This window comes from Anguilla rostrata, chromosome 18, assembly GCF_018555375.3.
Source record: "Anguilla rostrata isolate EN2019 chromosome 18, ASM1855537v3, whole genome shotgun sequence".
Lineage (NCBI taxonomy): Eukaryota > Metazoa > Chordata > Actinopteri > Anguilliformes > Anguillidae > Anguilla > Anguilla rostrata.
In genome coordinates this window covers 6,502,386-6,524,867 of record NC_057950.1, presented here as the reverse complement: position 1 = coordinate 6,524,867, position 22,482 = coordinate 6,502,386, and the positions used below count along the sequence as shown (strand labels likewise).

Genomic DNA, 22,482 nt, shown 5'->3' with positions numbered 1-22,482 from the left:
TACTCTCTGCAGCTGGTTTTGATGTGAGGAAGGGAAAAGAAATGCCCGGCGGAAAGCACAGGAAAGGTTAACGTTGATAGGTAAATACCTGCTGAGAAAATGCAGCAATTCTTTTGCACAGGAGGACGGTGGTGGGGGGAGGGAGGCTATAAGGGAGGGTTGAGGATGCCTGGTGGGGGATTTCCTACGGCAGCTGCTGTGGGACAAACAGGGCGGGTGTGCACAGCGGTGTTTGGGTTGAGTTGGGGGGAGGGGGTAGGGGTGCGCAGCGACTTTTGGGTTGAGTTTGGGGGGGGGGCGAGGGTGTAGGGGTGGACGAGGGGCAGTTCTGTAACAGGGACTTTGTCTCTTGCTGTTCAGTGCCTCCGTGCCTTTTTAAAATTAAGACAATGCTGCTGATCATAAGGGGAAGAACTGCCATACCCCGAATCCAAATTTAAAGTAGGGTCTTTTCATTTAAAAATATGTATATGTAAAAAAAAAAAGAAACCACTGCCTTGCCTGAATGCTATGGTGATATTTCTGAAACGGATTTGACTGCGGTCTCCTTGGGTGTCTTATTGGGCGGAGTCGGGGGGGCGGAGCATTGTCTGGTTGCCTGATTGCCATTGGTTCGCTGGAGCCGTCTGGGACGGCTCGTCCGCTCTGCACACACAGCGTGAAAAGCAGTCCCTCACCTTTTCACAGCCCTACAAAGGCTCAGCTGTCTCCTATTGGGCAACGGGGAGGAGGGGGGGGGGGGGTGTCCTTGTTCAGTCACTAGGTTACCCTCCCCTGTGCCTCCTGACTCAGTGGAGCTTAATGACTCGCCAAACCCCCCCCTTCCCCCCCCGCTGGTCACCACGGCGAGGACAGGTGGGGGACCGGAGAGCAGGTGTTTTTCGGGACGGCGCTGTGTGACTCCGCTGTGCAGAACCGGGACCCGATTGGTCCTTTCTGTGGGTTTTGTTTGGGTCACGCACTGCGGTCCCCGAGCGCTCCGGTGGCTGCTGGGAGGCCCTCTGAGGCCTCGTTAGACCCCACCGTTCGGCACTGAGTCTCTGGATCCACATTAGGTATTGTGATAGGCTACTGATTTCCAGAGAATTAACCAAAAAACAGGAGATTAAGGGTCAAGGCAGAGGCTTCGTAAAAAGTGAGACTAATAGAATTCTGTGACCTTACTTATTTTATTATAATTCTTTCGGTTATTAGACGGCAATATCCTGGAGAGCATATAATGCACAGTTTCAGGAACTGCCAGTTTTATGACCCATCGGTGTGTTTCTATTTTCATTTAAGCAGTTGGAGTAAAGATCCTTACATAAGAATGTACTTGTGGCACAGTGTTTTACATTGGGGGGAGGAGCTTCTGAGCAGCTGGTGGAGAGTCCAGGACTCCCCTGTAACCAAACCCCTTTGCTGCTTGTGGAGTGCTGTGGGTTTTTTTTTTTTAAATAGTTAGCTTTTGGCTCAGCAGTTCGGCCCCTTGGAAACCTGAAGTTCCTCTGCTCTGAAATGGTTTATGGTGCAGGAACTCTGGTTCTTCTCCTCGGCTCTGCAGACCCTTTGGTTGCAGCTGTAAGCCCCAGCCGCAGGCCTGGAGAACTGTGCAGACAAAGCAGCTGATGCAACTGCGTTAGCAGTGTTCAGCTGTGTATTTTGTCATTGACACGCTGGTTTAGCTGTGTTAGTATGTCAGCGTTGATAAGTCCTGTTTTGCTACAGTAGTTAGCTGTGTTAGCAGTGTTCAGCTGTGTATTTGTCATTGACAGCAGGTTTAGCCTGGTTAGCAGGCTCACTGTTATTTGTCATTGACACCTAGTTTAGCTCTGTTAGCATGTCAGCTGTGTATTTTGTATTGCAGCTAGTTTAGCTCTGTTACAGTGTTCAGCTGTGCTTGACCTAAGTCTCTGTCATGTTCGCTGTTTTGTCTGCACGCTGGTTTAACGCTGTTAGCAGTGTTCAGCTGTGTATTTTGTCACTGACACGCTAGTTTAGCTCTGTTAGCAGTGTTCAGCTGTGTATTTTGTCATTGACATGCTGGTTTAACGCTGTTAGCAGTGTTCAGCTGTGTATTTTGTCATTTACATGCTAGTTTAGCTCTGTTAGCTGTGTTCAGCTGTGTATTTTGTCATTAACATGCTAGTTTAGCTCTGTTAGCAGTGTTCAGCTGTGTATTTTGTCATTGACACGCTAGTTTAGCTCTGTTAGCAGTGTTCAGCTGTGTATTTTGTCATTGACACGCTAGTTTAGCTCTGTTAGCAGTGTTCAGCTGTGTATTTTGTCATTGACACGCTAGTTTAGCTCTGTTAGCAGTGTTCAGCTGTGTATTTTGTCATTGACACGCTGGTTTAGCTGTGTTAGCAGTGTTCAGCTGTGTATTTTGTCATTGACACGCTGGTTTAGCTGTGTTAGCAGTGTTCAGCTGTGTATTTTGTCATTGACACGCTAGTTTAGCTGTGTTAGCAGTGTTCAGCTGTGTATTTTGTCATTGACACGCTGGTTTAGCTCTGTTAGCAGTGTTCAGCTGTGTATTTTGTCATTGACACGCTGGTTTAGCTCTGTTAGCAGTGCTCTGGACCTGTGACCCCCTATGTTAGGAGATGGGTGGGGCACAGGCGGTCTTTGACCCGCGCCCACTTAGGACGGCCCGGTTGCCGGGCTCTGGACACGCCGCCCTTCCGGCACAATGCGCCCCTTTGAAGGCACGGTCCCGGGGCGGCCGGGTTGGCATTCGCACCCTGTCCCGTCTGGAGGCCACTCCCCCCCCCCCGCCCCCCCCGGAGCGCTCACTGTGGCGATCAGCTCCAGATGTTGGGTCGGGACAGCTCGCCCCAGGCTGTGGAGTTTCATAATATTTTTTGAAAAGTCCCCAAAGTCCTTGGCCGAGCCGGTGACTCGTCACTCTCCCCCCCCCCCCAGCTGGCTGCTGGGTTGCTGGACCGCTCGGTCCCTGGGTCGCTGGGCCACTGGGCCGCTGGGTCCCTGGTGCTGCTGGGTCGCTGGGTCCCTGGTGCTGCTGGGTTGCTGGGTCCCTGGTGCTGCTGGGTCGCTGGGTCCCTGGTGCTGCTGGGTCGCTGGGTCCCTGGTGCTGCTGGGTCGCTGGGTCCCTGGTGCCGCTGGGTCAGTGCGCTGCTGGGAGACCTGTAGCGCTGCACGTCGCTCTTGCTCCGCGTCGACACGCGAGCTTGCTCCCAATGCTGGCCCCCGTCCAGCTTAAATAACTGCCGGGGATCTGTCAGCAGTCCAAGGGTGGAACCCCCCCCCCCCCCACACACACACACACACACACCCCCCCTTTCCCCTCCATAACACAGAAACAAGACAGGTCTCTGTAGTAATTCAGTCCTCCTCTCCTCTGCTTTAACGTCGACGCTGATGGCAGCCGTGGTTTTGAGCCGCTGTGTTAGCCCGCCAGCCAATCAAAGCTGAGCGGGGGGAGGTGATGGAAAAGCACTGGGAGCCGAGCCGAGCCGAGCCGAGCTGAGCCAGGCCAGGCCAGGCCAGGCCGAGCCGAGCCAGGCCAGGCCGACTGCCGAGCCGAGCCAGGCCAGGCCAGGCCGTGCCAGGCCGAGCCGAGCCAGGCCAGCCAGCCAGCCGAGCCGAGCCAGGCCAGGCCAGGCCAGGCCTGCTTCTGGCCCTGCTGTGGAATCGGGGCTTGCTGTACATGGCCAGGTCCTGCTGGCCGTAGCTTCGAGCCGTTAAATTTTACACCCTCTTACTTCCACTCGAACGCATCCTGGGTTGCGGTAAGTGGGCAACAGTGAGCCGATGGCAGAATTCTGTGTCTGTAGCTTGCCTGCTTCATTGTGGAGAATGTTGATGGAGTACAGTGACGTGGACTAGAAATATGAGACGCTATTTTAGGATGTTTTGTCGTACTATATTGTTCATTATTATAATTTACCCCCTTGGCTTTGTGAGTCAGACGCATGCTAAAACAAACAGCGCCGCCGTGACGGTTTGTTTTTGGGGCTCGGACTCAAAGGAACGAACCGTTTGAACTCTGGCTGGCCTGTTGTGGCTGCTGTCCCCCGCTCTGAGGTCAGATGCTAGCCTGATTCAAACGAGAGAAGTTTTACTCTCCGGTGAAACGCTCTTTTTGCCGAAGACCGCGTGGACAATGGGAGTCAGCTGACCCGCAGCGACACTTCACGCTGTCCTGGCTTTTTATAACCCACTTGGCTCTCAGAGACAGCCCTGCCTGTCCCGCTTAAGGGGGCCGTCAACGGTGCGTGTTCCGGGCCAACGGTTTTGGCGGAAACCGCGTGTTTTGTTTTCCCGGTGTCAGCCCGTAGCTGGCACGGGAAACCGTAGTTTGGTTTCGGAGGGAGAGATGCGGTTGTGGCTACCGGGAAGCCTCCCTGTGAACCCCCCCCCCACACACACCCCCCACCGACCGTAACCACAACCGCGACCGCGCACGTTCTGCTGTAGTCCGTGTCCCTGCCTGGTCTGTGCTGCTGGTCCCAGCGAGCCTCTGTGTCTGTGTTTCTGCCTGGTCTGTGCTGCTGGTCCCAGCGAGTCTCTGTGTCTGTGTCCCTGCCTGGTCTGTGCTGCTGGTGGGAGGAGCCAGCCAGCTTGTGCTCTCTCTCATTCCCCCACCCCAGTGGAGTTCTACCACTAATACCTCAGTTTCTAGCATTTACCCATAATGCTTTAGCTTCCCCCCACATGGTGGTTGTGCAGTCATACGGTCGCCCACTGTATTGGGGGGAAACTGGGTGCAGTTGCGATGTGTGTTTGAGTTCAGGCTAGCACTGCTTGGGGTATGGGGAAGAGAAAGCTAACTAGGTTACATTTCGACCCTCAGGTCTTCATCCAGTCAGGTGTACCTGAGGGTTGAAACGGTGTAACATAGTCCAGTAAGTGGGAGCAATGTAGAGCAGTAGTGTGGGGTTTCCCTTCTTCTTACATTTGGATTCCCAGCACCTACGCAACACAAACTCCAGCGTGTACGCAAAGACTGAGATGTGCTTCTGTTTTTTTCTGCCTTGGAAAACAAAGCGAACCAGCGGGGACTCAGTTAAAGATTCTGACCTCTTAAGGTGGCAGAGCGTTGCGTTTTTTCTCTTCTGTCTGGCGCTCCCGAAAATGAGCACAGCCTCTCTGGCCCGCAGCCAGTAATGGTGGTTAGAAAATCCCCCATCCGTTAAGAGTAAGCGGCCTCTAATGGGAATCTTTTCTGACAAGTAAGATGTGTGTGTGTGTGTCTGTGTCTGTGTGTCTGTGTGTGCGTGTATGTGTGTGTGTGAGCGTGTGTGTGTCTGTGTGTGTGCGTGTGTATCTGTGTGTGCGTGTGACTGTGCGTGTGTGTGCGTGTGACTGCGTGTGTGTGTATGTGTGTGTGTGAGCGTGTGTGTGTGTGTTTTCTTGCATGGGGGATGCAGTCTCCCTCCTGTATTTGTATAATTGCAGAAAGGTGAGCTTCCTCCACCGCACTTCCACAGGTATTCTGTGCATTGATGTTGAAGGCGGACGACACCTTGTTCATTACAGTTGGCCAGTTTTTTGGGGGGTCGTATGCTTACCCCTGCTGTGGGACTGAGCTGTGACTCACTCGCTCTCACTCCCTCCCTCCCTCTCTTTCTTTCCCTCCCTCCCTTTCTCTCTCTCTCTCCCGTGCGCGACTCCCAGATGGCCAGGTGATCCCGCTGGTGGAGCTGTCCGCCAAGCAGGTGGCGTTCCACATCCCGTTCGAGGTGGTGGAGAAGGTGTACCCCCCTGTCCCGGAGCAGCTGCAGCTCCGCATCGCCTACTGGAGCTTCCCCGAAAACGAGGAGGACATCCGGTGAGGTCACGCTGCGGCGCGTGGGGCTTAACCGGGGGGGGGTTTAGGGTCGAAGCCCAGCCCCGGTGTCCCGGGCCCGTGGTGTAAATGTGTCCGTCTGGCTGCGTGGCGCTCTCTGACAGGTCATGTGACCGCTGAGGCTCTTTGTGTGGTAACTGCAGGGGAAGACGGAGTGGGGCTGTTCCATAAACGCAGATTAAGCGCACAGCCAGTAATGGAAACATAGCGAATGAGCCTCACACCCACACAGTGAAACGCACGCACTTAGAGGCACACACACACACACACACACACACACACACACACAGACACACACGCGCACAGTGAAACGCACGCACTTAGAGGCACTCAGTCACACACACGTATACCCACAGAAAAACTCACGAGCACTGAAACACACACTCAGGCGCTCACACACAGACACACACATGCACAGAAACACACACAAGCACAGATACACACACTCACAAGCACAGAAAAGCACATGCTCAGATGCACATACAAACACACACACACACACACTCAGAAACTCACACAGGCACAGGTAACCACACTCACAAGAACACTAGTGCACACGCTCAGTCACACACGCACACACGCACACACACACACACACACGCACACACTCACAAGCACAGAAAAGCACGCACTCAGGCACACACACACACGCCACAGCTAAAGGCCAGAGAGAGCTTTGGGTTTTGGGTGCGAGTCAGAAGACAAGACGTCCCGGTGGAGGAGAGGCGCTGATGTGTACGGGTGCTTCCCCCCCCCCCCCTCCCCCTTCCAGGCTGTACTCCTGTCTGGCCAATGGGAGCCCTGACGAGTTCCAGCGCGGAGAGCAGCTGTACAGGATGCGTGCCGTAAAAGACCCGCTGCAGATCGGTAAGCACCCCCCGCCTCCCCTGCCCCCCCCCCCCACCCCCCTCCCAAACCCGCCCTGCCGCGAGCTCACGCCCGCCGTCCGTCCCGTCCCGTCCAACCGTGCAGCCTCCCGCGGCAGACCCTGTCTGACCCCGCACCATTTTTGGGAGCGCGTCAAGATCTGGTCTTCGTCTGTTCGGCTGCTCGGCCCCCCCCCCCCCCAACCCCAGCTGCTGCTTATTGGCTGGGGGGGATGTTTGTACAGTAGAGATGATGGAGGACTCCCATTTCCTCATTCGTTCTGCGTGCGCGAGTGTGTGTGTGTGTGCTTTATTTTTCACTGGCTGCCAAGGGGGGTGGGGGGAGCAAGAGCTTATATGCTGCCAGAAAACTGAGGCACTTGTCGCCGTTGTTTAACGGGGATTAAAAATGAACAATAAAGGCTCTTGTCCTGAAAGACGGGGTGTGTTGCTTTGGCGCTGGCTCCTGCCGGTCGCTAGCTCGCCACGCAGCCCCGAGTTCTTACCAACTCTCACTTAACGGATTGATTTTTCTTTTCTTTTTTTTCCCTCCCCCTCTCTCTCTCTCTGCTTAGTGAGAAATGTTTTTGTGCCACGTGATTGAGAAAGGAAGTAATCCATCCTCCCGTGTGAAGTAATCCATTCTAAACCACCCCCCCCCGCCCCCCCGCCCGGGCCACAGGGATGTCACAGACACACAGTTTGACTCGGCCATTCTGAATTCTGAGAAAAGATGGTCTGTTTCTTCAGATTACTTCTGCTGAAAGTGTGGGTGACTTTGAGCAGCCTGCCCCAAACGTAAGAGTGTTTGTGCGGATGGTTGAGAGGGAGTGAGCAGCTCAGTGTCTCTGTTCAGCGAATGGCCAGCCCTGGTGGAGTGTGTTCCTCCCCCCTTCTCTGTCTCCTTCTAATGGGGAAGTAGCTGCAACCGGGATGGAGCTGTGGTTGGAACTGGTTTTTCCTGGAGTTTGGGCATCCTGTCCCAGCCCTCCGTCCCGGAGCAACCCCACACGTGATTAACTGCACATCCCCTCCCTGTGAGACGTCCCCACACCCCCCCAGGGGCCTCGCCTTTCCCCGGAGATCTCATTTAGGGAATGGAGAAGCGCAGAAACAGGATAAAGAAAAGAAGAAAGCTAGCAATTCTAGTATGTACTGTACCAGTATGCTTTCCTTTATGTTTATTTGAGAGGTCTGCATCCTTAATGCACCTCTCTGGTGCCTGTTCCTTTAACGGGAGCAGGGCAGCTGTGGTTTATGGTGGATTAGCGGAAGCGTCCCAGAACCTTGGCGGGATTATCGGGCTCTTAATGTCCCCCCCCCCCCCCGCAGTCCCGTCGGCGAGCGGAGCAGGCCGACGCTAAGCCGCAAGCGGCGCTGTCCGTCCACCAGGGGTTTCCATGGAGACGCTTCGTTCCCTGCGCTAGTACCCGTGTGCTGGCGGATGCTAGCGCTGGCGACGCCGGCGGCTAACGTTCGTTTGCGTGCAGTCTGTGTGTTCACCTGGACGTTTCACTGAGGCAGTACCTGTGGGCAGTCATTCCGGTGTTTATTACTGCCGAATGGTTCTTTCTTCCTTTGGACGCCAGCAGTCTTCCTTTTTTCCTCCCGTGACAAGGAGGTGTGGAAAGCAGCACAACAATTCATCTTCAGCCAGTTAATTAGCTAATAAAGTAACGCCTTCTCTTCTCCCCAGATATCTGTGAAATTAATATTTCACTCTCACCGTGAAAGGCTGCCTTTCGTTTATCCTGATTTTTACCGAGTCCAGTTTATTGAGTAATTTCAGTGAGCACCTTGGTCGTAATGTAAATGAGAATACTTTCCACCCCGTGAATTCTCACGTTTAGCCGCTTCTTCGTATGTTTTTGGTTTCGTTGTGCTCTCAGTTTGAATTTGCTCTGTCTTTGACTACTGTTGCTCCGTAACTCTTTTCTGTGTTCGACTTAACATGTCTCAGATGTGAATCTGCTCTGGGTTTGATTCACCGTATCCACTGGGCGTATTTCTGTGTTAATTTGTTACTTACTGCTGCTTGTCTTGCTCGCTAATTAGGTGCTACTTACTAGCGCTGTGTGATACTTCTGGGTCAGATTTATAATGTCTGCGGGGTGTCTTTGTTCTGTGTGTGTCCAGCCTACTTCCTGCTCTCTGTGTTTGATTGCTCTTTCGGTTTCTGTGTTGGATTCATCGTTGTTTGATTGCTCTTTGTCAGAGTTCTCAGTGTGTATTTGCTCTGTGTTTGATAGCTCAGAGTTTGATTTATTTTCCCTTTGCCTCCTCCTCCCCCACAGATTCCTCGTCGTTTGATTGCTCTGTGTTTGATTTATTTTCCCTTTGCCTCCTCCCCCCCCCACAGATTCTTCGTCGTTTGATTGCTCTGTGTTTGATTTATTTTCCCAGGATTCCACCTCAGCGCCACCGTGGTGTCCCCCCAGGCCGGGCAGTCCAAGGGCGCGTACAACGTGGCCGTCATGTTCGACCGCTGCCGCATCACTTCCTGCAGCTGCACCTGCGGGGCGGGGGCCAAGTGGTGTGCCCACGTGGTGGCGCTCTGCCTCTTCCGAATCCACAACGTGAGTGCGCCTCCGGAGCCTCCCGACCGCCGGGCCGTCCCGCCTGGGTCAGCCCTGACCAATCAGAGTCCTTTTCCATGGGCCTCCCCCTCCATGTTGGAGTTAATAGTTGCCTTTATGAACAGGGAGATTTTTGCATTTGAGAACAGGCTGATTTATTGCATTTGAAACTCGGGGTGATTTGCATTTGGCAATGGTGTGATTTGTATTTGGAAATGGGGTTATTCGCATTTGGAAACGGGGTTATTTGCATTTGGAAGCGGGGTTATTTGCATTTGGAAAAGGGGTGACCGATTTTCAGCTCGCTGTCGTTTGTGCTCGACTTGGGTTGGATCATGTTCTGCTCTTGGCGGAGTTCGCATTCTTCACCAGAGGATAGACAATTTTTTTCTTCGGGCCTTATTTTATTTCCATGACTATTTTTGAAAAAGGACATGCGAGATGACACATGAGAACTGTGTGTGTGTGTGTGTGTGTGTGTGTGTGTGTGTGTGTGTGCACGCATGCGTGCGTGTGCGCATGTGTGTGTCTGTGTGTGTGTGCGCATGTGCGTGTGTGCATGCGTGTGTGTGTGCGTGTGTGTGCATGCATGCGTGTGTGTATATCAGTGCTCTCTGAGCTGTAGTGTTTGGTGGGGTAAGAGGGTGGAGAGGTAACTGCGCAGGACTGATAGCCCCAGTTAGGGCCCAGCTCAGTTCCACAGCAGGCTGTTCTGGGCTGATTTTAACGACCTACCTGCCTCCAGCCAACAGCCTTGCCTGTGGCAGAACTGCAGCCGGCCAACGGCAAGCCAACAGCCTTCCAGCACCTAGCCAAACAGCCTTCCAGCACCTAGCCAAACAGCCTTCCAGCACCTAGCCAAAAAGCCTTCCAGCACCTAGCCAAACAGCCTTCCAGCACCTAGCCAAACAGCCTTCCAGCACCTAGCCAAAAAGCCTTCCAGCACCTAGCCAAAAAGCCTTCCAGCACCTAGCCAAAAAGCCTTCCAGCACCTAGCCAAAAAGCCTTCCAGCACCTAGCCAAAAGGCCTTCCAGCACCTAGCCAAAAAGCCTTCCAGCACCTAGCCAAAAAGCCTTCCAGCACCTAGCCAAAAAGCCTTCCAGCGGCTAGCCAACAGCCTTCCAGCAGCTAACCAAACAGCCTTGCCAACAGCCAAACAGTAGATAGCCAATAGCCTTCCTGCTGCCAGCCAAACAGCCTTTCAGCAGTCAGCCACACAGCCAAACAGTAGATAGCCAACAGCCTTCCAGCACCTAGCCAAACAGCCTTCCAGCACCTAGCCAACAGCCTTCCAGCAGCTAGCCAAACAGCCTTCCAGCACCTAGCCAAACAGCCTTCCAGCACCTAGCCAAACAGCCTTCCAGCACCTAGCCAACAGCCTTCCAACACCTAGCCAACAGCCTTTTAGTGCCTAGCCAAACAGCCTTGCCAACAGCCAAACAGTAGATATACAATAGGCTTCCAACAGCCAGCCAACAGCCTGCCAGTACTCAGCCAATGGCATTGCCAGTAGCCAAGCAGCAGCCAGCCAATAGCTTTCTAGCTGCCTGCCAGCAGCTAGTCAGGAGCTCGCCAAACAGCTGGGCATTATCTAGACCCTCTCCCACATTTTACTGTGGTTTCCCAAGGAACAAGCTGCAGTCAGTCCCTGTGTACTGCTTCCCATGCTGGAAAGCTTCAGCGATTGTGACTGTAGAGAGCCTGTTGAATGTGGTTAGCTAATGAGCAAGGATTCATGTGCAGTCAACAGAGAGATGGAAACGATCCGTTTGAAAACCATTTATGAAGGACTTCACTTTTTTTTTTTTTGTGAAACCATTCCATCTGAATCTCAGTTTCTAATTATTTAAACAATTTTAGATTTTTGACAAGTTTTCACAAAAAGTGAAATATTGAGCCCATGCGGCAGGCAAGCCTTTGTTCTACCCGTGGATCCTGAAGCATGCCATCTCTGAAGCACTTTTGAGTGTTTGTGTGAAGTGGAGTGTAAAGTACAGTGTTTGTGTGAAGTAGAGTGTAAAGTACAGTGTGTGTGTGTGAAGTAGAGTGTAAAGTACAGTGTGTGTGTGAAGTAGAGTGTAAAGTACAGTGTTTGTGTGAAGTAGAGTGTAAAGTACAGTGTGTGTGTGAAGTAGAGTGTAAAGTACAGTGTGTGTGTGAAGTAGAGTGTAAAGTACAGTGTGTGTGTGAAGTAGAGTGTAAAGTACAGTGTTTGTGTGAAGTGAGTGTAAAGTACAGTGTTGTGTGAAGTAGTGTAAGTCGTGTGGATGAGTGTAAAGTACAGTGTTTGTGTGAAGTGAGTGTAAAGTACAGTGTTTGTGTGAAGTAGAGTGTAAAGTACAGTGTTGTGTGAAGTAGAGTGTAAAGTACAGTGTTTGTGTGAAGTAAGTGTAAGTACAGTGTTGTGTGTGAAGTGAGATGTAAAGTACAGTGTGTGTGTGAAGTGGAGTGTAAAGTACAGTGTGGTGTGAAGTGGAGTGTAAAGTACAGTGTGTTGTGAAGTGGAGTGTAAAGTACAGTGTGTGTGTGAAGTGAGTGTAAAGTACAGTGTGTGTGTGTGAATGGAGTGTAAAGTACAGTGTGTGTGTGAAGTAGAGTGTAAAGTACAGTGTTTGTGTTTGTGTGAAGTGGAGTGTAAAGTAGTGTTTGTGTGAAGTGGAGTGTAAAGTACAGTGTGTGTGTGAAGTGGAGTGTAAAGTACAGTGTGTGTGTGAAGTAGAGTGTAAAGTACAGTGTGTGTGTGAAGTAGAGTGTAAAGTACAGTGTGTGTGTGAAGTAGAGTGTAAAGTACAGTGTTTGTGTGAAGTAGAGTGTAAAGTACAGTGTGTGTGTGAAGTGGAGTGTAAAGTACAGTGTGTGTGTGAAGTGGAGTGTAAAGTACAGTGTGTGTGTGAAGTGGAGTGTAAAGTACAGTGTGTGTGTGAAGTGGAGTGTAAAGTACAGTGTGTGTGTGAAGTAGAGTGTAAAGTACGGTGTGTGTGTGTAAAGTGTTGTGTAATGTAATGTAATGTAAGTGTTCCAGTGAGTGCGTCTGGGCGCTTTCCAGTCCTCTGTGTAGCTGGCTGTCAGTCCTGACTCGTCTGAGGTCCAGTGAGTCACAGGTCCAGCGGCCTGTTTCTCTCTCTCTGCCCCGCTCTCTGGAAGAGCGTGTGAAGATGCACACGTGCCTCCTCCGTAGCCTCCTTCTGACCTGTGTCTGGCCCACATGAGCCTCCTTACATTCTGTATTGAATCCACTGGATTAACAGCAGAGTAATTAAGTGCTCACAGTCCCCAGACAGGATGCCCAGCCTCTTCTGCTTTACCCTAGCCTCTGTTACCCCCTCCCTCCCAGATCCCTCTCTCTGTCTCTTTCTCTCTCTTTCTCCTTCTCTGTCTCTCTCTCCCTCTCTTTCTTTCTCTGTCTCTCCCTTTCTCTCTGTCTCGCTCTCTCTCTATGGTTCTCCCTCTCTCTCTGTCTTTCTCTCTCTCTCTCCCTCTCTCTCTCTCTCTCTCTCTCTGAGTCTGTGTGTGTCTCTGTCTGTACGAGTTTGTGTCGGTCTGTCTCTGCCTGTTTGTATGAGTCCATGTTGGTGTGTCTGTCTGTCTGTACGAGTCTGTGTAGGTCTGTCTCTGCCTGTTTGTATGAGTCTATGTTGGTGTGTCTGTCTGTCTGTACGAGTCTGTGTCGGTCTGTCTCTGTCCTTTCACTTGCTTGTGTGTGTGGGTGCAGTGTGGTTTTCACTGGGAACTACTGCTGTGTTTATCTTCACAGCAGCACCCTCCTGTAGAGAACCCCCTCCCTCTCTCTCTCTCTCTCTTCCTCTCCCCCCTCTTTATTTCTCTTTCCGCCCTCCCCTCTCTCTTCACCCCTCCCTCCCCCTTCCTCTCTCTATCTCCCCCCTCCCCCCCTCTCTCTCTTCCTCCACCCCTCCCCTCCCTCCTCCCTCCCTCTGTCTCTGGGTCTCGGTCGCTAGCACACCACAGGCAGCACTGGCTCACGTGCACAGCAGGTCTCCGATAAGGAACCAGGCCGATGCTAAGAGGCTGAACTGTTCCTTAAACCCCCGCCACACAACAGCACTGCTTTGCTACAGGTCTGTGAAGGATCTCAGCATGCGAGATATTGAAGATGTTCCATTTGTAACTTTTAATGAGTTATTCCCTTCAGATATTTTTGAGGATTAATTGTTATGGCCGTGCAAGGGCTTTAATGTTTCAGAAAGACAATGGGCAGTAGTTTGTCATGCTTCCTGCAATTAGCAGCTAATCAAAGTGTCACGGTCCCTGTGTGGCCAAGTAGCTCCGAGATTATAAGATTATTTATGCTTTTATTTATAGCTCGTGTTTCATGCAAGGCAAACATTGACTTAGTGTACAATTCAGACAGCAGATCGCTTTTTATTAGTAGTTCCAGGCTAAGTTCCTTACATGCTCACTGTGCATAATATCAATCGGTAGATTAGTACACGATTAAGGACCGGTCAGGTAGCCAGGCTGATGCGAGCTTATGCGCAGGTTTGCGCAGCTGCAGAGTACAGTGCCGCTGCTCTGCAGCTTGCAGTCCCCTGCGCTGGATTGGCCATAAAAAAAGAAGAGTCTTTGAACAGGCAGCATTTCGTATTGCAATCCGGAAGATTCTGTCTTCCTCTTAATGACCTTTTCACGACCGCGTTGGGCGCGTGGAACGCACCGCTGCCTCTCCCTCACCTGTGAGGCGCTGGGCGGACTGCGCGAGGCGCAATCGAGGCCGCCGGCTGAGCTGGGGGGGGGGGGGGGAACGAGGAGGGACGCGCCTGAATCCAAAGGTGGTGCTGTGACTGCTGCATTGTGGGTAACGGCTGCAGCTGCGGCTTTTAAAAAAAGGCTGCTTTACCTCGCCTGCCCCCGGCTGCTTCACCTCGGCTGCCCCTGCCGAAGGCCCCCCCCCCCCCCCCCCCCCCCCCGCTGGCTGGGCGCGGGCGTGCAGCGGCAGCTCAGGCTGGATAGCAGCAGCTGTCGCGCGCTGATACTGCCTCAGACAGAGGCACAGCCCCGAAAAGCTCTAGACTCGCCCCGCTTCTGCCCTTAAATGCCCCGCTTCTGCCCTTAAATGCCCCGCCTCTGCCCTTAAATGCCCCGCTTCTGCCCTTAAATGCCCCGCTTCTGCCCTTAAATGCCCCGCTTCTGCCCTTAAATGCCCCGCTTCTGCCCTTAAATGCCCCGCTTCTGCCCTTAAATGCCCCGCCTCTGCCCTTAAATGCCCCGCGTCTGCCCTTAAATGCCCCGCTTCTGCCCTTAAATGCCCCGCCTCTGCCCTTAAATGCCCCGCCTCTGCCCTTAAATGCCCCGCCTCTGCCCTTAAATGCCCCGCCTCTGCCCTTAAATGCCCCGCTTCTGCCCTTAAATGCCCCGCTTCTGCCCTTAAATGCCCCGCACGGTCTGCTTGTTTACTGCGTTTAGGGCTCATTATACCACCAGAGAGAAGTGCACTTCTCAGTTTTTCCAGGAAAAAAATAAAATGTGCTTTTGATGTCAAGTGTGTAACGCTGCGAATACAAGAGCCGGAGGTCTATTCAGGTTTACCGCCGGCTTGGAAGTCAGTTCAACATTTGCAACATTTGTTTAAGAAAGGTGGAATCCAAATATACACATCCAGATGTGTGGGTGTGTGTGTGGGCTGTGTGTGTGGGCTGTGTGTGTATGTGTGTGTGTATTTGTGCATATGTCTGTGTGGATGTATGTGTGTGTGTGTGTGTGTGTATTTGTGCATATGTCTGTGTGGATGTAGGTGTGTGTGTGTGTGTGTGTGTGTGTGTGCGTGTGTGTGTGTGTGTGTGTGTGTGTGTGTATTTGTGCATATGTATGTGTGTGTGTGTGTGTTTATTTGTCCCAAAAAAGGAGGAAAGGAGGGAGTTTATAGAAGAGAGAAACGCAGAAAGATGAGTAACGAAGCTCAGAAAACCCCCCTCAGTCTTTAGACCCCCACGTCAGGGCGTAACTAATGAAACGCACAGTGGTCTTTGGAGTAAATATGCTGCATGATCTGCATGGTGGCTGCAGAGTGCTGGTCCTGTGCTTTAAAAGCTGAGCCTGTGTGAAAGTGAGAGGTGGCGGATGGTTGTGTGTGGACCGAGGATGGTGGAGGCATTGTTTTATGAAGACCTCGCTGAGAGATTGATGTCCTTTGTAGCAGCCTCATTTTGGCTCGGGCAGTACCAGCCCTTGGTTTGAAATGTACTTCCAAATATGTGTTGCTTTTCTTTTTTTAAAAAGAGAGAGAGAGGGAGAGTCGTGCGACAAAGGTCGGCGGTCGGATTCGAACCGCCGACGTCGCGGCTCGCGCTGAGCATGTGGATGGCGCTCTACGGACTGCGCCACTAGAGGCCCCATTGCTTTTCATTTTTTAAAGATCCTGCTGAATGATGTAAAAAAACATTAAAAAAGTCACTGGCCGTGTCCTTGGACTGGACTAACCGGAGCTCTTGCACAAAGATGCTATTTGACTACATTTGACTACATTTCCCAGCAGCACGTGGTGGGTGACATGGGGGAGAGGTGCTGCTCACTGATTGGTTGTCCCCCGTGTCCCAGGCTTCAGCGGTGTGCCTCCGCGCTCCTGTGTCCGAGTCCCTGTCCCGGCTGCAGAGGGACCAGCTGCAGAAGTTTGCTCAGTACCTCATCAGCGAGCTTCCTCAACAGGTAGGACCAAAAAAAAAAAAAACACCTCACATTATTTCTCTTCTCTTCTCCTTTTTGATTCTTTGGGACTGTATTTCTTTTCTTCCTTTTTTGGATCTTTTCTTCCCCCCTGTTCGCTTCCCGATTTGGAATTGTTCATTTTTTACCTCTGGAGCTGCCCCTCCCCCATCTGAGCCCACACAGTAGGAGCACACTGCGTGCCAAAGCATGCAGACTCCTCCCATACACATGAGCCAATGAGCTCTTACCGTTCTGCTGACCACACGGTACTACAGGAGGGCTAGCACAAATCTGAGACTCACTGACTAAGCTAGTGATTTCAAATGGAGTTAATTTCAAGAACATTCTTTTAGATGTGTTTTGAGAGATCGTTCAGTTAGGTTTAGAAAAGGCACATATTTATTGTTAATTAATATAACGGTAATATAACGGTCTTCATTATTTGACTGTAGGCACATTAGTGAAGAGATGTGGAGTAATTGGAAAAATATAAAATGTCATAGAATGAAAAAGGTATCATCCACAGGGGAATCGATCGTCAATTGATTTTTATTTTTCTAACCTTTTGTCCTGTGGGGTTGATTTACTTTTAAAGTTCCTTTTCTAAATGGCCGTGTTTCTAAAGGTCATTGTAACTGTTGTATTGGAAAGGCTTCAGTTTAAACGTATAGTGTTACGAATATATGTATTTAGGAGTTTCCAGGCCCAAGCTTTGTGTTGGTAGCAGTTCCATGCCTGGGGAGGGACCCTCTCAAGACTCTTGTTTGTCTTTACGCTTGGTCTCAGTAACTCGGAGGAACAGTGGCTCCATTGTCCCATGATGCATTATGGTAAGCCGTGAGACGTGGGTAGTGTAGTCTTACTCGCCACTCAAAAGGTCACTTGTTTTTCTTCTGGCTAATGAAAGACCTGTGCTGGGCGGAAGACGTAAGTTCTGGCAGTGCGAGAGGGATCGAAACCTCACTCAGGGGGTCTGTGTGCGCGCAGGTGGAACAGAGAGGGAGGAACAGAGGGAGGGAAAGAGGGAGGAGAAGAGAGAGAGAAAGAGACGTCTCTTTTCCTTTCAGATCCTGCCCACCGCCCAGCGCCTCCTGGATGAACTGCTGTCCTCCCAGTCCACTGCCATCAACACCGTGTGTGGGGCTCCAGGTACGCCCTGCCTGCACTTCCTTCTGTCTCCTGAAGGGGGCAGCCTGTGTTCCATCGTGTGTAATAGACCCATACGGGCTCATTGTCTGGACAGTTCAATATTTGCGTTTTAATTGATTCATTTTTAAAATATAATATCTGGTTTAGTATATGTTTTCAGTTGGCCCAGACAGTTTTTGTGTGCAATAAAGATGTTTTCAGAAGTCTCTAAGGACTTGTCATTTTTACAGTGGATGGTGTTTGGGCTACAGAAAGTTTGTGATCTCTAGCAGTGAAACGCACTTCAAGTCTTTAGCCTCGTGCTAACGTGCTCCTCCCCCTCTGCAGACCCCACCGCAGGCCCCTCGGCCTCCGACCAGAGCACCTGGTACCTGGACGAGTCCACGCTCAGCGACAACATCAAGAAGACCCTGCACAAGTTCTGCGGCCCCTCGCCGGTGGTCTTCAGGTCAGGGGGGTGGGGGGGCGTGGGGGTGGGGGGGCGTGGGGAGGGGCGTGTCCAGGCTCGGATGTGTAACGCAGTACACGGTTCGGGAGTGGAGTCGCTCTGTTATGGAGGAAATTGTCAAGGTGTAACACCCTGTGCCACACTGTACAACCGTGCATTCTTATACCCCACACGCATGCAATGGCCTGTTTACCAGGCCTGTTAATAGGGGCTAAATCGCTATAAGCAACGTCCTGCTTTTTTTTTGTTTTGGTTATTAGCAGCAAGCTAGCAGGATGATATACGTCCAGTTTGTCTGTGTTAATGTGCTATTAGTCTGCTTTAATTTGAACAGTCTGCTGTGTTTGTGAAGCCATGGATCACGCTGGCCAGGCTAATGGGGCTGCTGTGAGCAGAAGTGCAGGAGAGTGTTGGGAGTGCTAAGGGTTGAGAGTGTTGGGGGTGCAGTGGGTTGAGAGTGTTGGGGGTGCAGTGGGTTGAGAGTGTTGGGGGTGCAGAGGTTGAGATGTTGGGGTGCAGTGGTTGAGATGTGGGGTGCAGTGGGTTGAGAGTGTTGGGGGTGCAGTGGGTTGAGAATGTGGGGTGCAGTGGTTTGAATGTGGGGGTGCATGGGTTGAGTGTGGGGTGCAGTGGGTTGAGTGTGTGGGGGTGCAGTGGTTGAGAATGTTGGGGGTGCAGTGGGTTGAGATGTTGGGGGTGCAGTGGGTTGAGAGTGTTGGGGGTGCAGTGGGTTGAGAAGTGTTGGGGGTGCAGTGGGTTGAGAGTGTTGGGGGTGCATGGTTGAGATGTTGGGGGTGCAGTGGGTTGAGAATGTGGGGGTGCAGTGGTTTGAGGGTGTAGGGGTGCAGTGGGTTGAGGGTTGGGGTGTGCATGTGGGCGGTGACGAGTGGTGGGGGTGCGAGGGTTGACTGTGGTTCCTCGGGTTGATGTGAACTCTGTCGGTCAGCGGGTGGAGAGTGGGGGTGTCATGAGGCCGTTGAGATGGGGGGCCGAGGGTTGGAATGTGGGGGTGCAGTGGGTTGAGAGTGTTGGGGGTGCAGTGGGTTGAGAGTGTTGGGGGTGCAGTGGGTTGAGAATGTGGGGGTGCAGTGGGTTGAGAGTGTTGGGGGTGCAGTGGGTTGAGAGTGTTGGGGGTGCAGTGGGTTGAGAGTGTGGGGGTGCAGTGGGTTGAGAGTGTTGGGGGTGCAGTGGGTTGAGAAGTGTGGGGTGCAGTGGGTTGAGAGTGTTGGGGGTGCAGTGGGTTGAGAGTGTTGGGGTGCAGTGGGTTGAGATGTTGGGGGTGCAGTGGGTTGAGAATGTGGGGGTGCAGTGGGTTGAGAGTGTTGGGGGTGCAGTGGGTTGAGAGTGTTGGGGGTGCAGTGGGTTGAGAGTGTTGGGGGTGCAGTAGGTTGAGAATGTGGGGGTGCAGTGGGTTGAGAATGTGGGGGTGCAGTGGTTTGAGGGTGTAGGGGTGCAGTGGGTTGAGGGCGGGACCGTGCTGCTGGTGGGCGGGACCACGTCGGTGGGCGGTGCCTGACGGTTGCCGTGGTTCCCCTCTCCGCGCAGCGATGTGAACTCCATGTACCTGTCGTCCACGGAGCCGCCGGCCGCGGCAGAGTGGGCGTGTCTCCTGAGGCCGCTGAGGGGCCGGGAGCCGGAGGGCATCTGGAACCTTCTCTCCATCGTCAGGGAGATGTTCAAGAGGAGGGACAGCAACGCAGCGCCCCTGCTGGAGATACTGACCGAGCAGTGCCTCACCTATGAACAGGTAACGCGCATGTACACGCACACACACATACACTCACACACACACACACACGCATACACGCACGCACAGACGTGCACACACACCCATGCACACACATACACGCACGCATGCACACACGTACATACATACATACATACACACACGCGCGCATTTATTTTAAATGAAAATCCTTCTGAATTGTCCTGTGGTTTGTTTTTCCGCGGTACGGGTATGTGCCGGTACGGTGTGTACGCGGCTCACCCTGGCCCTCCCCGTTTCCTGCTCCCCAGATAATCGGCTGGTGGTACAGCGTCCGCACCTCCGCCTCCCACAGCAGCGCCAGCGGTCACACGGGCCGCAGCAACGGCCAATCGGAGGTGGCGGCCCACGCCTGCGCCAGCATGTGCGACGAGATGGTGGTCCTGTGGCGGCTGGCGGTGCTCGACCCCACCATGAGCCCTCAGAGGTAACCCGGCAACCCCGCCCCGTCCCACACCGCCCCCCCCGTCCCCCCCGATATCCTGCAGATCTGAGCCTCCTTTTCCGTCCTCCCCGGCCCCGCCTCCTCTACGACCCAGGCCCAAAGACCTGTAACCAGGAGCAGAGGGCCATCTCTGTCTGATGCATGAACTTGCATGATTCGCAAGAAACAGGTCTCAACGTTATACATAACCGTATGATGTTAGTGCATATGTTAATGAAAATAATTACTCTCTATATATCAGAAAACGTAATAATCTCTGGCGTGTTGGTCCGTTTGGGCCCGGCGCTGGTCCTGAGCCGGACCGCGCGGCTTCTCACCGTGCTCGGGCTGCAGAAGGCTGCTTTCTGCTCCTCTCTGCTCCACTGCTCCTCTCTGCTCCACTGCTCCTCTCTCAGAGAGGAATTCTTTCAGTCGTCTGAGGAGAAACCGAGACAATTAAATATGGAACACTACCTGCAGGAGGCCTACAGCTGAGGACAGAGCTGTGTGTGTGTGAGAGAGTGTGTGAGTGTGTGTGTGTGGAGTGTAGAAGAGAGATGTGTGTGAGCAGAGTGTGGTAGAGAGAGAAGAAGAAGAGTGGGGTGAGGGAGAGAGAGAGAGAGTGAGTGGAGAGAGAGAGAGTGTGTGTGTGTGTGTGTGTGAGAGAGAGAGAGAGTGTGTGAGTGAGAGAGTTTGTGTGTGTGAGTGTGAATGTTCTGCAGGCTATGGTACAAAAACACACATATAATGTATGTGTGTCTGTTCTTGTCTTCCTGATTGTGCAGATTGATTGCCAGCGTGTGCTAATACATGCATTAATTTCCCTTCGGGACACAGATAAAGCCAGCTTGTCTGTGCCTGTATGTGTGTGTGTCCTGGTCCTCCAGGTCATGGCGGCTGTGTGTGTGTGTGTGTGTGTGTGTGTGTGTGTGTGTGCGTGCTCCTGCATGTCCTGGTTCTCCGGGTCATGGCGGCTGTGTAACAGAGTTTGTGTGGGGCTGTGTTGCAGGCGCTGGGAGCTGTCTGCGCAGCTGAAGCAGTGGCACCTGAAGGTGATCGAGATCGTGAAGCGGGGGCAGCACCGCAAGTCGCTGGACAAGCTGTTCCAGGGCTTCAAGCCGGCCGTGGAGTCCTGCTACTTCAACTGGGAGCTGGCCTACCCGCTGCCCGGCATCACCTACTGCAGCGCCGACAAGAAGAGCGCCTCCTTCTGCTGGGCGCGGGCGGTGCAGCAGCAGCGGGGGGCCAAGGCGGGGCAGGGGGGGGACCCCCCGGAGCCGGGGGGAGGAGGAGGAGGAGGGCTGGGCCGCCTCGGGACGTCGGAGGGGGGCGGCCCCGAACACAAGAGCCGCGGCGGGCACCCGGCCCAGCAGGAGGTGGCGGTGCGGCCCAAGGAGACGCTGGTCAGCAAGAGGAAGGGGCTGGCGGCGGGGGGCGGCGGCGTGCTGGTGCGCCTGGGCGGGGGCGTGTCCCTGGCGCTGGACGACGGGGGGAAGGGGATGTACAAGGCCGGGGGCGGGGCCGGGGGCGGCGGCGGCTCCTCCTCCTCGGCGGGCGGGAAGGCCAAGCTGTCGCAGGGCGGGAAGGCGTGCGGGGGGTCGTCGGGCGCGGGAGGGAAGCACGGCGGCGGCGGCGGCGGCGGCAAGCGCAGGACGAGCAGCGAGGACAGCTCGCTGGAGCCCGACCTGGCCGAGCTCAGCCTGGACGACGGCTCCAGCCTGGCGCTCGGCGCCGAGGCCAGCAACACCTTCGACTTCCTGCCGCCGCCGCCCGAGATGCTGCCCGCCCCCGGGCCGCTGCTGCGCGAGCCGCGCAAGTACGGCGCCGCCGCCGTCGCCAAGGAGACCGCCGCCTTCGACGGGAAGCGGGCGGACCACGCCCCTATGACGCCCGAGGCCGCCGCCGCCACCTGTTTCCCCAAAGAGAACGCTGTGGTGGTGGGGGCGGGGCCAGGGGCGGGGCCTGGGACGGCGATGGCGGCGGACTCTGCGCCCGCGGCGGATAAGGAGGTGGAGGTGGAGGCGGAGATGGAGGAGGACGGCAGCGAGGATCCCCTGGTGGACGGCCAGCCCTCCGTCGCTGCCGCTGCCGCCGCCGCCAAGCCGCCCGACGGAGCCGAGGGGGGAGGGGGCGGGGCCACGGCAGCCCCCGCCCCCCAGGCTGCGGAAGCCCCGCCTGACCCCGCCGGCGAGGACGACTACCAGGCCTATTACCTGAGTGCCGCCTCGGAGGAGGGGGTGGAGCGGGGCGTCCCCGACGGCAACCACGAGGAGGAGCCCGACATCTTCGCCGGGATCAAGCCCTTGGAGCAGGAGGGGCGCATGGAGGTGAGGGGGCGGGGGGGAGGGGGAATTCGGCTCTCTCACACTGTCACTCAGGCCAGATGGGAGGGGCTTCTCTGCTCTCTCACACTGTCACTCAGGTCAGGTAGGAGGGGCTTCTTTGCTGTTATGTACTGGGTCTTAGGCCAGGTGGGAGGGGCTTCTTTGCTGTTATGTACTGGGTCTTAGGCCAGGTGGGAGGGGCTTCTCAGCTGTCACAGCACTTCACTCTGACACAGCCTGTTCCACAGATGGCCGTGTGTGCGTGTGTGTGTGTGTGTGTGTGCATGATATCCTGCTCTGAGCCATACAGTGTGTTTAACAGGCCAGGTTGTGACAAGATGTCCGCTTTATTTAATTTTGTGGGACCTGCCAGTTCTACAAATGCAATGGTTGCGTTTCTGTATCAAGAGCTAAAATGAGTCACAGAAATAGCAGTGTGTGTGCGTATGTGTGAGAGTGTGTGTGCGTGCGTATTTGC

At 53.8% G+C, this 22,482-nt stretch overlaps 1 protein-coding gene across 2 annotated transcripts in view; it reads left to right on the top strand.

Annotated features, from left to right (window-relative positions):
• The window catches only part of zswim8 (zinc finger, SWIM-type containing 8), a 41,169-nt gene that overhangs the window by 4,502 nt on the left and 14,185 nt on the right, over positions 1–22,482 (top strand). For both annotated transcript variants that reach the window (XM_064317439.1, XM_064317437.1), the window contains exons 2-10: positions 5,620–5,773; positions 6,564–6,658; positions 9,061–9,233; positions 15,787–15,894; positions 16,962–17,043; positions 17,371–17,491; positions 19,037–19,238; positions 19,508–19,683; positions 20,690–22,007. In XM_064317439.1, coding sequence (XP_064173509.1) covers positions 5,620–5,773; positions 6,564–6,658; positions 9,061–9,233; positions 15,787–15,894; positions 16,962–17,043; positions 17,371–17,491; positions 19,037–19,238; positions 19,508–19,683; positions 20,690–22,007 — 2,429 coding nt within the window. The remainder of the gene's footprint in view (positions 1–5,619; positions 5,774–6,563; positions 6,659–9,060; positions 9,234–15,786; positions 15,895–16,961; positions 17,044–17,370; positions 17,492–19,036; positions 19,239–19,507; positions 19,684–20,689; positions 22,008–22,482) is intronic.